This window comes from Fundulus heteroclitus, chromosome 16 (genome assembly GCF_011125445.2).
Source record: "Fundulus heteroclitus isolate FHET01 chromosome 16, MU-UCD_Fhet_4.1, whole genome shotgun sequence".
In the NCBI taxonomy this organism is placed as follows: Eukaryota; Metazoa; Chordata; class Actinopteri; order Cyprinodontiformes; family Fundulidae; genus Fundulus; species Fundulus heteroclitus.
Genome location: NC_046376.1, coordinates 25,644,847 through 25,660,562, shown reverse-complemented (window position 1 = coordinate 25,660,562; position 15,716 = coordinate 25,644,847). Strand labels below are relative to the sequence as shown.

Sequence of the window (15,716 nt, the reverse complement as noted above, 5' to 3'; positions counted from 1 at the left end):
AAGTACGCCCGTTCCTTCCCTTTGGCGTTAAGTACGCCCGTTCCTTCCCTTTGGCGTTAAGTACGCCCGTTCCTTCCCTTTGGCGTTGAGTACGCCCGTTCCTTCCCTTTGGCGTTGAGTACGCCCGTTCCTTCCCTTTGGCGTTAAGTACGCCCGTTCCTTCCCTTTGGCGTTAAGTACGCCCGTTCCTTCCCTTTGGCGTTAAGTACGCCCGTTCCTTCCCTTTTGGCGTTAAGTACGCTTGTTCCTTCCCTTTGGCGTTAAGTACGCCCGTTCTTTCCCCTTGGCGTTTTGTACGCCCGTTCTTTTCCTTTGGCGTTAAGTACGTCCGTTCTTCCCTCTTGGCGTTTTCGTACGCCTATATTTTCCCCTTGAAGCTGTCATGCGTCCGTTTCGCCTCGGCGTTTCCCTCACGCCCCGGCGATCTCGCCCCTTGGGCCCCAGCGCTCCTCTCACGCTTCGGCGTTGTTTCTCCTTGGCGTTTCCACACGCCCGTTCCTTGCCCTTGGCGTTTCCATACGCCCGTTCCTTCCCTTTTGGCGTTTCCATACGCCCGTTCCTTCCCTTTTGGCGTTTCCATACGCCCGTTCCTTCCCTTTTGGCGTTTCCATACGCCCGTTCCTTCCCTTTTGGCGTTTCCATACGCCCGTTCTTTCCCTTTTGGCGCTGTGTTGCGCCCGTTCCTTCCCTTTTGGCGCTGTGTTGCGCCCGTTCCTTCCCTTTTGGCGCTGTGTTGCGCCCGTTCCTTCCCTTTGGCGCTGTGTTGCGCCCGTTCCTTCCCTTTGGCGCTGTGTTGCGCCCGTTCCTTCCCTTTGGCGCTGTGTTGCGCTCGCTCTTTCCCCAGCGCTGTCAAGCACTCGCTTTTTCCCCCGGCGCAGTCAAGCGTTCGTGCCTTTCCCTGATGTGCCGCCCCCTGATTGTGCTTTGGCACATCAGTGTTCTCTTGCTCCTTGGTTCCCCGTGTTCTCTGGCCCCTTTGGTTCCCCGTATTCTCTGGCCCCTTTTGTGTTTGCAGGCTCTTTGGTCCCTCAGTGTTCGGTTTCGACTCTTGCCCGCCTTCCTGGGCCCCCTCCACCCGCCCGGCGTGGGGATTCTGGGCCGTCCGGTGTCCGGCCTTGGGGGGGGGGGGGTACTGTCAGGATGCAGTTTATTGGCCGCATGCTGAGCCTCTCTCCCTCTCTCTTGTTCCTGCGCAGCCTGATCAGTTTTACCTGGCAGGATGCAATTAACCCACAACTGCTTCCACCTGTTCCCACCGCTTTATCAGACTCACCTCTTTCTGTTCCCGTCGCCGGTCCATAGCGTTCACTCCCGCTCAGTCCCTGCCAGTTTTTCTTGTCAGCTCCGTTTGTACCCGTCAGCCTGAAGACTCCGTTCACCTGGTCTTGTTACAGTCAGCCCATAGACTTTCCGACAGTTTTGTTTCCTCCAGTATTCAGCTCAGACGTTCAGACCTCCACCGTTCGGCTCAGACGTTCAGACCTCCACCGCTCGGCTCAGACGTTCAGACCTCCACCGCTCGGCTCGGACGTTCAGCCCTCCACTGCACGGCTCGGACGTCCTGTGCTCCACTACTCGGCTCTGAGGTTCTGCTCGCCTCTGCTCAGCTCTGATGTTCTGCTCGCCTCTACTCGGCTCTGATGATCTGCTCGGCTCTGCTCGGCTCTGATGCTCTGCTCGGCTCCGATGCTCTGCTCGCCTCTGCTCGGCTCTGATGATCTGCTCGCCACTGCTCGACTCTGACGTTCTGCCTCGCCTCTGCTCGGCTCTGATGCTCTGCTCGGCTCTGCTCGGCTCTGACGTTCTGCTCGCCTCTGCTCGGCTTTGACGTTCTGCTCGCCACTGCTCTGCTCGGCTCTGATGCTCTGCGCTCCACGGCTCTGCTCAGATGTCCTGCTCTCCAGTGCTCGGCTCCAGAGTTCCTCCCGGTCAGTCTCTCCACACTCCTCCTGCCAGCCAGCTTCTACACCCTTCACCTCCGTCCGTTGAAAGACTCTGGTCTCATCCTCCATCTTCCAAACTATTCAATAAAACTCACTCATAAGAACTGACTCTGTGTGTGCGTGCTGTGTCCGGGTTCATCCCAGAAAAATATATCATAACAGTTACAAACATAAAGAAAAAAAAACATTTTTATCACTAATTTCTGAAAGTAAAATCACACATGGAGTGAAATATACCCTGCTCAAAAAAATAAAGGGAACACTTAAACAACACAATGTAACTCCCAGTCAATCAGACTTCTATGAAATCAAGCTGGTCATTTTTGAATGCTGGTGGTGCTTTCACTCTAGCTGTGTGGGTTGTAGACTTCATCTCATGCTACAAGTGGCTCAGTTAGTGCAGCTCATCCAGGTTGGCACATCAATGTGAGCTGTGACGAGAAGGTTTGCTGTGTCTGTCAGTGTAATGTTCAGAGCATGGAGGCGCAACCAGGAGACGGGCCGGTACATCAGGAGAGGAACAGGATGCGGTAGGAACGCATCAACCCTGCAGCAGAACTGCTACCTCTGCTTTTGTGCAAGGAGGAACAGGAGGAGCACTGCCAGAGCTCTGAAAAATGACCTCCAGCAGGCCATAAATGTGCATGCGTCTGGTCAAACGTGCAGGAGATTTGGTATTTCCCAGACAACACCATGGAGGTCTTTCACAGATGAAAGCACATCAAAGCTAGATCTGCCTGTAGTGTTTTTTTTTCCACTTTAATTTTGAATGTGGCTCCAAATCTAGACCTCCATGGGTTATTAAAGTTGATATCCATCGATAATTTTTGACTTTGTTGTCGGCACATTCAACTATGTAAAGAACAAAGTATGTAATAATTCATTCATTCAAATCTAGGATGTGTTATTTTACTGAGCAGTGTATTTCAAGCCTTCTTGTAATTTTCAAGATCATGGCTTACACATCATGAAGCTCAAAATTTAGCCAGTCATAAAAGATCAATAGAGAAAGCATTATGTGAAGCTTTTGAAGAGTGTGTGGATTTTTTTATTCAATACTTGGTTGAGGCTCCTTGTGCATGAATTACTACATCAACGGAGCCAATCAGCCTGTGGTTCTGCTGAGTTGTAATGGAAGCCCAGACTGGTTTGATAGCTACCTTGTTGCCTTTCTCTTTCTCCACTCAACTTTCTATGAATGTTTGGATACAACCCTGTGAAGAACCAGCTTCTTTTGCAACAACTTTTTGTGGCTTACCCTTTTTGTGGAGGGTATTAAATAATGTCTACTGGACAGCTGTCCAGTCAGCAGTCTTCACCATGATTGTGTATCCTACCGATCCAGACTGAGACAAAGTACAGTGGGGCAAAAAGTATTCAGTCAGACAACATGGGCTTTATTCTCTATGGGGTTGAGGTCTCGAGACTGGGTAGGCCACTCCAGGACCTTGCAAGAGTTTTTACGGTGCCACAACCTGAGCATTGTGTTTGGGATCATTGTCATGCTGGAGGACCCAGCCATATTCCATCTTCAATGCTCTCACTGACAGAAGGAGGCCTTGGCTTAAAATCTCACAACACACACACACCCCTTCATTCTTCCCTTAACACGGATCAATTGTTCTGTCCCCTTTGCAGAAAAACAGCCCCAAATCATGTTTGCTTCACAACAGGTATTGTGTCCTTGGGATGCAACTCAGCATTCTTCTCCCAAACACAATAAATTGAGTCTGTGCCAAAACGTTCTATTTTGGTTTCATCTGACCACATGATATTCTCCCAATCTTCTGGATCATCCATATGCTCTCTAGCAAACTTCAGACAGACCTCGACCTCTACTGGCTTAAGCAGGGGACACGCCTGGCACTGCAGCAGGATTTGAGTCCCTCTTGGCATAGGGTGTTACTCATGGTAGCCTTTGTTACTTTGGTCCCAGCTCTCTGCAGGTCATTCATCAGGTTCCTCTCTGTAGTTTTTTTTGCTCACCGTTCTCATGATCGTTTTGATCCAGGATGAGATTTCACGTGGGGCCCCATATCGAGGGAGATTATCAATCTTCTTGTATGTCTTCCATTTTCTTCCAATTGCTCACACAGTTGATTTACTCACACCAACCTGCTTGTCTATTGTAGATTCACTCTTCCCAGCCTGGTGCAGGTCTACAAGAGCTGGAGCTGTTCAGGTCCTTGAACAGCTCTTTGGTCTTCGGCCGTGGTTGAATTTGGAGAGGGACTGTTTGATGATGTGTGGACAAGTTTCTTTTATACAGCTAGAGTTCAAACAGGAGTCATCGATACAGGTAATGAGTTGAGTACAGATGAGTTACAGGTCTGTGAGGGCCAGACATGTTGCTTGTTTGTGGGTGACCAAATGCTTATTTTCCACCATAATGTACCAATTAATTCTTTAAAAATCCTAAAATGTGATTTCCTGGATGTTCTTTTCTCATTTTGTCTATCGTAGATGAAGTGTACCTATGATGAAAATTACAGAACTCGCTCATCTTTCTGGGCAGGAAAACTTGCACAATCAGTTACAGACTAAATACTTTTTTGCCCCACTGTAGAGGCTCAGAAAACCTCTGCAGATGTTTTGAGTTAATTACCTCATTAGGGTGTGATGCCATGAGTTTCCAATATGTAGAATTTTTACAAACACTTAATTTGCTGTTTTCATTATCTGTAATCCCTAATCATCAAAGTCACAAGAAATAACGATCTGAAATATTTCACACTATATGTAAGAAAATCTAGACAAGAGTTTCACTTTCATTTTTTAGGTGCCGTCCTGATTCAACACACCTAAATCGAAATAAATTATTTCTTATGAGACCTCTGTGGAGCTTGATGAAATGCTGAGGACGGAATTCTCCCCTTCGGCTGTTTGGAGCATCTAAAACATGTAGGACAGCTCTTGATGGCACTTGAACCATTTTGGAAAGAAGAATGAGGAGATCTTTCCCATGTATACACTGTATGTGCAAAGCTCTTACAAACAGGGCTAAAAGGCAACGGTGAAGGTAGTTCCTGCAAAGCATTATTTATTTAAAATAAATCAAAAACCGCACATCAATTAATTTCCACTTTAATTTTCTGCTCTACCTTGTGTTGATCTATTGCATAAAATCCCTCGTTAATATTTGTAGCTTTAATGTGACTAAATGTTTATAGGTTTGGGATGTTGAGACACTGTGTACCAGTTGCTTTTTATGATAGGGCTTTATCTCAGATTAAGAGGCAAACTTAAAAATACATTTAAATTAACTTAAAATAACTTTGTTCTGGAAAAAATGGGACCTCTAAAATAGCTACTCTCACAGACTCAAGTTGATGTGTTGTTTGGTATAGCTGGCTTGCTGTCACATAACAAGGAGAAAAGCAGTTTTTTTTATCTGTTTTGTCTGTGCGCTTGTGTTAGCATTGGTAAACTAAGATTAGTTCCCTGTTGATTTAGCAAGTAATTGGTTCCCAAAAATACTAGCCAGCCTGTCAAAAGCTCCCCAAGTATGGAAAACATATTTATAATGTAAAATAATGTATCAGATAAATGTGGGGTGAACAAATATAACGAACAAGGAAAGTGGCGTTTATTGATTGCTCCAGCAATCAATAAACTGGAGTTTCAATGATAGGTGACTAATTGTTCCAAGAGTTTGATGCTTTCCCTTATAAGAAAGCAAAACTATGCAATAGTGTCAGTGTTTTTCCATAATTTTTAACCCATTAGGAACAAACTGGATGTCTCAACTAGTCATAGCCGTTCTTTGTTGTAAATAGACGTATGTTCATGGGAAAAAAGTGATATTTGAATATGAGGAAGAAAACCAACACAAACACACCATTATCAAGTCATATTTACATGTTCATGTATGTGTTTCAGATTTTCCTTGATAAGCACAACTTTGTTCATTTAAATACTGACCAGGAAACAGTCCTGTACAAGGACCCCCCCCCCCATTCCCCCACCCTCTCCTGTGCATGTTTCCTGCCTTGCTCTGTTTGCATAAATTCGTCAATACGCGAACAACTCCTTAGGCAGCAAAGATGTTCTACCAGGTATTTGGATTGATTTCAGGTGAGCAAAAATAGTTCTGGTTCTAATTCAAATATTTTAATGTCTACATGTTGTCTACAAAATAAATGCTGACATTTTCAAAAGCAAGTAAGAGAATGTTCATCAAAACAAAGGAGGCAACATTTCACACAATCGGCTTAACTGAACTGTAGCCAGAAAATATCTATATCTATATCAGATACACCAATCAGATACACCAAAAGCATGGTCAACATACTGTATGTCCTGTATTTAGCAGGGACATTTTTACAGTCTATTTTTTTATGTTTTCAAAACTGTGATGAAGGTTGATGCCTCACTGTTTTTTGTCCATGTAACCAAACGTTTTTCTTTCTCTCCACTGCAGCTTCTTTTTTCCTGTGCTTATCTTCAGCTGCTGCAGGTCGGACCACTTCTCCAATATTTGTAGCTCTGATTTGTGTAATACTTGTGTTTGAAATGATTGCTTTACTTTCTACAGAAAACATCAGATTGGCAGGCTCAGACTGGTTTTGCTCTGGAAGAGTGGAAATATATCACAACGGTGTCTGGGGAACAGTCTGTGATGATTCCTTTGACAACAATGATGCCGAGGTGGTCTGCAAACAGTTAGGTTGTGGTCGACAATCAGCTGTTCATGCATCCGCCTACTTTGGTGAAGGCACAGGAGAAATCTGGCTGAATAATGTGGGCTGTTCAGGAAATGAAGATTCTCTTTCTCAGTGTTCACACAGTGGATTTGGCTCAAACAACTGCAATCATAGTGAGGATGTGGGTGTCACTTGTTTGTGTAAGTGTGTTTGGAAATCTAATGTTTCAGGTATTACATTGCTTTCTTTCACAGAAATGAAGGACTGACAAGCATTTTGGTTGAAATTGGGCCAATCCTTTAAAAAAGGAAAGATATGAGTTTAGCTGTACTAACAATAGCAGCGAATGCAGTGATCCCCCTGGTTATGCTGATTCAGTCATTTAGGGAGCTGATATAGCTATTTCCACCTTGCTGTTAATGCCACTCACATACACACCGTTGTAAAGTTGCAAAGACAGCAAATGCTTCTTTTTTGTCTTTCTCTTATGTAACGGAAGTTCATCAAATCGATCCATTTCAGTCATGCAGTGGACATGTTAGAATTTACCATGATCGGGGATGGAGATTTGTCAGCTCTAATGGCTTTAACATGAATGCTGCAAATGTGGTCTGCAGACAGAGGGGCTGTGGTCCAGCATCATCGACCAGTTATTATCCCTATAGCTCCGACTTGCTGGATGGTGTGAGCTGTTCAGGAAGTGAAGTTTCTCTAAACGAATGTCAGCACAGCAATCCTTGGACATACCACTCTGGAAATTATGTTCATGTTGCTTGTTCAGGTATAGTAACGTTTTTTTTTTTTTTTTTTGCTGTTTTGTTTTACTTTTCATATTCTGTGATTCATTTCATCATGGTTATTATGGATGTTCAGTTGTAAGCAAATATACATATACTGTACAAAAAGACACACATGCTTGTCTTTTTCCTCACTGTCATAAAATTAGACTAAACATTTCCTGTTTTAGGTCAATTAGAATTAACAAAATTATTTCTATCAAGAAGAGGACTGCTGACCTCCACTGGTCTGGTTCCTCCTTGGGTTCAGTTTTCTTAGAATGTCACCTTCATCATGACCTTTATTTTTTAAAAAGTTATTTCTTGTGATCTGATGAAACTTAATTTTAAATATTTATGGCTATATGGACCTCTATTGTGTTTGGAGAATAAAATGGGGAAACATGCAAAGGTGAGAACATCATCCCAATTATGAAGTATGGTGAAAATGTGTTTTCAAGATGGACAATGGCACTAGGTACACCGCCTATATAGTTGCAAAGAGGCATAAGGACAGAAAGGCCACAGTTTTGTAGAGCCCATTTCACTGACCTCAGTCCCACAGAAAATTTGTGGGCAGAGCTGAAATGATCTGTCAGGAAGAATGGGTCAAAATTCTTGCAAACTATTGTTAGAATCTCGTTAGCTGTGCCCCAAACAATTAACCCAAGTAGTTCAGTTAAATAGGCAATTCTACCAAGAGCAATACATTTTTTTTATAAATGTATGAATTGTATGAATCAAGAAAGTTTCTTCTAGAATTTAGTAAATATAAATAATTTTTGTAACCTTGACCCGCCTAAATTAGGGAACATTGTGTGAAATTATGTCAGATTAGCTGTTTGTAAACATCTACTTTCTTCTGTATATCTTATGTTTGTTCTCGAGAATGCATGTACACCTAATGGTTAATGATTACTATCTGGGTCTAACATAATCACTTTTAGCTGACTCTCTGCTCCACTGTAAACTTTTTTATACTTTGCCCACCATCTCATCAAGCCAGCAGGTTATCCAGTCCGATTAATTGGGCCATCTCGGTGTGCTGGTCGTGTTGAAATCTACCATAGTGGATGGCAAACTGTATGTGATGATGGCTGGGACTTGAATGATGCTCAGGTGGTCTGCAGACAGATGGGCTGTGGTACAGCACTGGCTGCCACTCATTCAGCCTACTTTGGAAAAGGGACAGATAACATCTTCCTTGATGATGTGGCCTGTACGGGGAGTGAAACACATCTGACTGATTGTTCGCACAGAGGAATTTGGGTACAAAACTGCACCCATGATCAGGATGCTGGTGTGATCTGTTCAGGTAAAAAAATGGTTATTGCTGTTTTGTAGTTTTAATTCAAAATTAATATATAACTATATATACATATGTATGTATATATATATGTGTGTGTGCATAGCCCTCACAAGCCCTTCCTTCTATCCTCCCCCCCCCCCCCCAAAAAAAGTTCCTATTCTGGCATCTCGAGAGAAGGGCAAAAGTGACCCAGACAATGATCAAAACAAAGGACTATTTTGAAAACGCTAAAATAGACTAGATTTTTTGAGTCATTTCACAATGTAGTGTTTGATGCATAATTCTATACACTTTGAGTCATAATTTTGATGTCATCACTATACATCTGCAATATATATATATATATATATATATATATATATATATATATATATATATATATATATATATATATATATATATATATACAGATTTTGTAGATGCAATGTCCGGTAGAAGCTTGTATCCAGTCATTACTCAACCAATCAATGGCACTAGTGCAATTTTAATTGATATTTTTGCTAATGAAACTGGAAAGGCTGTCTACAGTGAATTCCTAATAAGTGAATTATTTATTATTTACCTATATTCAAAGTACATCACAGTAAAATTAGGCAGGAAGTAAAGCATTTTAGAATCAGATCAGAAGAAACAATGAAATTCTGTAATGATCTGTTAAAGGAAAACTGGAGTGAAGTTATATGTGAAGGATATGAATGTGGCTAATGAAACACTTTTCTAACTATATAAAATGTTCTAGGATAAAAACTGCCCGATATTAAAGTGTCGCAATAATAAAAATGCCACTGTAAAACCCTGGATGACCAAGGGACTGTTAAAATCTTGTAAGAAAAAAAAAAGTTATAGAGAGATTTCCAACTAAATCTATAGAAATTAAATACAAGATATTACAAAACAAATTAACAACGTTAATATGACAAGCTAACAAAGATTACTACAATTTAAAGTTAAGAGAGAATAGTTGTGATATGAAAAAAAAGGAGGATTTGATATCATGCAAATATGTGGGCTTGCACATTGAAGTGGGAGTTTTCCCACAAACACAGAGGCCTTCCTCCAATGCTAACGTTTTACTGTGACAAGTACACTTTGCTAATGTGCCAGAACAAGAGACTTTGAAAACAAACAGAAGAAATAAAAAGAGATGTTACATAACAGACATTAGTTTTGCCTGTAAAAGTGACCAAGGAGATGTGAACAGATAAACAAACTTTTTTTAAACATCATGATAAACATTTTCTAGTAAACATCCGTTGCATTCAGAAAGAGTTCAGTTACTTCACATTTTGGAAGGGTTATGACAAAAAGCAACCAAAAAAGCCAACTAAACAAAACAAATGTTTTAATCATAACCGGATTAAAGCAGTTTTTAATTGCATTTTCAGTCTTTTTGAATTACTTTGAGTAGGATTTCCCTAAGGTTGGTTCTTTTAATAATGCCTTGTACTGTTCATAGCTGGCCTGATCCGATTAGTTGGACCAAGTAGATGTTCTGGACGAGTTGAAATCTACAACAATGGATCTTGGGGAACTATCTGCAATAACAGCTGGAACATAAACGAGGCTAGAGTGGTCTGTAGACAGCTGGGATGCGGCACATCACGGAGTATCCATCACTTTGGAGAGGGATTTGGACAAATCAATGAAGTGACCTGCACAGGGAGCGAAAGGCATCTGTCTGAGTGTTCGCACAGTGGATTTGGAGCTCAGCACTGTAATCATAGTCAGGATGCTGGTGTCATCTGTTCTGGTAAGAACCCATTTTTAGTAAAAACATTTATGTTTCCTAATAGCTAAACAAATATTAAATCTCCCAATAGGAACTGGAAACAGCTTTAGAGGCTTAAAGGCCAGAAGTACATAGTTCCTGTCTGTGACATTCACAATAATTTAAGAATTCAAATGTTGTTTTGCAACAGAAAAACCTGTCGCCTATTTGATTGTACTGCTCCATGATTCTTGGAATGATTTGTAAACACATACACCGTATATTAAAGAATTTGAAAAAGATTTAAAGTAACGTTATTTGGTCTGTCACATCCAAAAGCAATTGTGTAATAAAGCGATCATTGAACCCTAACACCAATATGTAGACTTTTTGCTGAAAAGAGAGTCTAACAGTTGTAATAAATGCAGTACAACATTTTTTCTAATTGTACAGAACTGATGGCAAATCGGAAGTTAGACACTCTGTCATGATATTAATTTACCATGCCAAGGTGACACTGTGTGACCGCCTCAAATAAATACTGTTTGTGTCATTTTTCAGTGAACTACCCAAAGCCCAACATCACCATTGAGCCCACGGGTGTGGTTATGTGGGGTGAGGATGTCAACATTACTTGTTGGTTCAGTGTGGACATAGGAGGAGGATCATTCATCTTCACAAAGTCATCAGGTCCTTTCAGCCAAACTGTGCACTCAAGCAGTAGCTCAGCTACTTTACATATTCAACGAGTCAGCTTTGAGGATGAGGGAGTGTACCAGTGCAAATTTCAAAGTACAATTTCTGGCACCGACTTTAGCGATCAAGCCCATCTGAATCTGACTGGTAATTATTCTTCATTTAGCTTGAACAGTTAATTCAAAGTGTCTTTATAAATAACATTTCACATTGTTTTTCAGTGATCCTTCCAAAGCCAAGCATCATCATGGATCCTGCAGGTGCAGTTGGCTTTGGCCAGCTTGTCGCTATCACTTGTTCTATCTCGACTCAATATTTAGGCGGATCATTCACCATGGAGAAGACCTCGGCATCATTCTATAAGACCCAACTATCAAGTACCAACTCCTCTACTTTCAGATTTCTTGAAGCCAATTCTAGTCATGTGGGAGATTACAGGTGTTATTATAATAAAACTCTGGATCATCAAACCTTTATTTCCCCTCTAAGTGACACTGTCACAATTTCTGTTACTGGTGGCTAAAGTGCATGTTGGATTAGCAATCCACCTGACCCTTCCTCAATCTAATTACATTTGCTGTTTACTCTGGTTGTTTCTATTTCATCGATAGCTATCCTATTCTATTCTAATCTAATCAATTTAGTATGTGACTGATGCATACATTGTCACTCTATGTAATCAAATAACTGTTTGTGCTGCTGCAAATTAAGAGCAGACATGGCGGATGCTAAATAAATCCTGCAAGTAAATGAAAATGTAATAGCTGTGTTTTGCAAAATTGACGAGATGTAAAAAATCATAAAATGGCCCCTGCTTGACCTTCTATAAAAGGTTTAGGTAACCATTCTGTTAGATGGATGAAACCTGGTCTTCCATTGTCTCTACACTGAACAAGCTGTTGGAGTTACTTACAGATTCTCCAAACGGAGACCAGGAAGTATGCTGACACTGCATAGGTTCTCCACTCAACCCAAAAACACCACCCAACACAAAGATGAACTATCCCTTTAACTGCTACACGTGGGTTGGGGTTGAATTTCAAGCTGCAGAACAGCACTACTGGAGGTCTGTGGAGACTACTACTCCAAATTATTAATCTTTAAGCTATTTTTCGTTATTGTACAAAATAATCCCTAAACCCATTATTTTTTTTTGCAACTATGGTAGATAACAGTTGCAAACAAATAAATAAATAATAGAATGAGTTCCAAAAGTCTCCAGAGTAAATTTCACATGGGTTTCTCATGACTTTGTCCAAGCAATTCTGAAGTCTTTATGTATTATTATATTGTATTTTATCAGATCTTCTATTGGATGAAAGGTGATTGTTTCCTTTATTAGATTTTGAGCATGTGTTTATTTCTGCCTTTATACTGCCATTGTTCCCCATAAGTATATATTTAATTTTGTTATTGCATGGTTGTGAATTTTAATAAACAATGTAGCCTGGTTTCTTAAAATGTTGTAGACTTTGATACTGATTCTTAACAAGTTTGAAGTGGCAACGTTATATAACCTTCCTTTCATTATCAACTCGTCAATAACCAGGAACAGTTTGCAGAAATGGATGAGCATAAATGTACAGTGCACTGCAAAAACAAGTATACTTGACTTAATGGCATGGCCCAACACAATGTAGTTCATAACACAAACAATACTTTGTAGAATCATCTGCTCCTGTGATTAAGGATTATAATTAGATTTATATTACGCAAGACCTTTGGGTTATGTCTCTTCATCAGCTTTGCACACATAGAGACTGAAATCTATGTCCATTCTGATTTACAAAACGGATCAAGCTCTGTCCGATTGGACAGAGAGCACCTGGAAACATTTATTTTCAATTCTTAGCACATAGTTTCAATGGAACTTAGACTTTGACTGGAACATTCTAAGCCACGAGTATGAATTGATGAAAACCTTTCCACTGTAGATGTGACTGGGTGTTTGGGGTTATTGTACTGCTGCATGGTGATGTGATGATCCTGGCACTGGGGTTGGTTTGTTCTTCACTCAGTACACCTATCTCGGCTCCACCCCAACTGCAATCAACCTTCACCGTTTTCACCTGGTTCCACCTCCTTATAAACCACTGCCAAACAAACCACCAGCGCCAGATCGTCTCAAGCTAACTCTCGAGTACTTTCAAGCCCTTTTGATTCTGCATGCCTGTTCTGTTTCCCGACCCTGATCTGTCTTTGGAACCCTGGATTTGTCTGACCTTGGAAAGCCTACCTGTGAGCCTGAACCCCATTCTGTCTGAGTTACCGAGCCTGCCTTCTCCCTTTGTACCTCTGAGCCCGCAAGATATCGAACCTTGGATTGGACCTGGACCTGCCTTTGGATTTCCCCTTTTTTTGAAACATTGTGTGCACCCGGTGAACAAGTGATTATTCCTGGACCGTCTCTGGATCACACCAGGAGAGTTCCAGAAGACCATCAGCCCGGCTGCCGCCCCCACGGCTTACGCCCCGCAGACACAGCCTGCAGCCGGACTTACAGCTCTCAGCAGGTTAGTGATTCAGCTTCACTCCCTCCCGACCATTTCCCTTCCTATCCTGATCACTAACCCGCTGTCTCTACCGCAGGAAGTTATCGGCTTGTGAGCTACGCGTCACCGCAGCACACTCAGCTCCTGAATAAAGAGCCTATTAATTGTTACAGACTAACCTGTTCTGAGTCGATAATTGGATCCGTTTTTCCCCGCACGTTACTGAAACGATCTGGCCACTTAGACATGGATCCATCCTCAGATGATCAGTGGCGGTCCGGTGTTGAGAGTGAGAGGTCCATTTCTCAGCTGGAGGAAGGCGTAGCGGAGATATTAGCCCACCTACGCAGCCCGGCTTCTCCGAACCCGCCACTTCCGCAAACTTCCGCCTCCGTCACCGGGCCACGCCCAGAGACGTCACTTCCCGAGCCGCGTCTCGCCCCGCCCGAGTTTTTAGAGGCGATCCTGAACATTGCAGGGCTTTTCTCACTCAGTGTGAGATTTTGTTTGAATTACAGCCATCAAGTTTTCCCACAGATCGCTCAAGGGTTGCCTATGTAATCTCCCTGTTGGCTGGAAAGGCAAGATTGTGGGGAGCGTCTAAGTGGCAGAACGACTCTCCCCGATGTCATTCTTATTATGCCTTCTCCCAGGAACTCATCAGGGTTTTCAGCCCACTATTGCCCAGTCGGGAATCCTCAACGGGGCTTTTGGCTCTCCGGCAAGGGGAGAGGTCAGTCTCTGATTATATAATCGAGTTTCATCTTCTTTCTGCTGAAAGTCCTTGGAACGAACCAGCTCTGATGGACGTTTTCTTCGAGGGATTGAGTGAGAGGGTTAAGGATGAACTTGCTATCCGGGATTATCCTAATACCCTTCAGCAACTGGAGGACCTGGCAACTCGAATCAACCTCCGTCTTGTGGAACGGCGAAGGGATCGCCGCTTTGCGCCCCCTCATCGTTCATGGTCGTTCTCACTTGGTCCAGCAGCCCCATCACATCCTCAGGGGTCAACGGAACCCGAACCCATGCAGCTGGGGAGGGCTAAATTGTCCTCAGAGGAGCGTGACCGCAGGTACAGATGCAATCTCTGCTTATATTGCGGGGGAGAGGGACACCGAGTCTGTGACTGCCCAATTAAAGGGGCAGGCTCACCTAGAAGAGGAGGTTCTCTACTGAGCTGTACTAAGTTTCTCGTCTCCCCTGATCTCCGTTTACCCGCTACCATCAACGTCGCTGCTAAGTCTTATAACCTGTCTGTTTTTGTTGATTCGGGGGCAGATACCGAGTTCATGGACGAGGGGCTGGCCAGGAAGTTAAACATCAGGCTCGTTCCGGGCCCGTTCCCCCGCAGCATCCTGGTGCTGGACGGCCAAAAACTTAACCATTCCCACCTCATCACTGAACCGGTTAAGCTGCTGATTGGAGGTAACCACAGGGAGAGCCTCACTTTTATGATTATTGATTCCCCCCCAGGTACCAGTGGTCCTTGGTGCTACTTGGCTTAAGAAGCATAATCCTCTCATTGACTGGCGCAGGGTAGAGGTTACCGGGTGGGCTCCTACCTGTTCGGCCTCCTGTCTTCACTCGGCTCAACCTCTCCCACTACCAGAAGAGAGCGCGGAGGACGTCTATCCTGACCTGACTAAGGTTCCCTCCGAATACCATGACCTGAGAGAGGTCTTCAATAAAGCAAAGGCCACAAGCCTACCTTCTCACCGTCCTTTTGACTGTTGTATTGATTTGTTACCCGGTACCACCCCCCCCAGGGGCCGCCTTTACTCCCTGTCCACCCCTGAGTCTGAAGCCATGCAGCGTTACATTGATGACGCCCTCAGGGCGGGCATTATCCGTCCCTCCTCCTCCCCTGCAGGCGCAGGGTTTTTCTTTGTTGGGAAGAAGGATGGTTCACTCCGTCCCTGTATTGACTACCGGGGACTCAACGACATCTCAGTCAAGAACCGATATCCTATCCCTCTTATGAACATAACTTTTGATCAGATCAGTGGGGCTAAGATTTTCACTAAATTGGACTTAAGAAACGCGTACCATCTGGTTTGCATCAGAGAGGGGGATGAGTGGAAAACAGCATTTAACACGCCCACAGGTCATTATGAATATTTAGTTATGCCTTTTGGTCTTACTAATG

At 43.0% G+C, this 15,716-nt stretch overlaps 1 protein-coding gene across 1 annotated transcript; it reads left to right on the top strand.

Annotated features, from left to right (window-relative positions):
- The first annotated feature begins 6,736 nt into the window (after nucleotides 1-6,736).
- Nucleotides 6,737-11,940, top strand: LOC118566373 (deleted in malignant brain tumors 1 protein-like). Its single transcript, XM_036148256.1, has 6 exons — nucleotides 6,737-6,786; nucleotides 7,086-7,367; nucleotides 8,365-8,677; nucleotides 10,128-10,421; nucleotides 10,941-11,222; nucleotides 11,297-11,940. Exons 2-6 carry the CDS (start codon nucleotides 7,347-7,349, stop codon nucleotides 11,596-11,598), a joined length of 1,212 nt encoding a protein of 403 aa, XP_036004149.1. The 5' UTR covers nucleotides 6,737-6,786; nucleotides 7,086-7,346; the 3' UTR covers nucleotides 11,599-11,940.
- The last annotated feature ends 3,776 nt before the right edge of the window (nucleotides 11,941-15,716 follow it).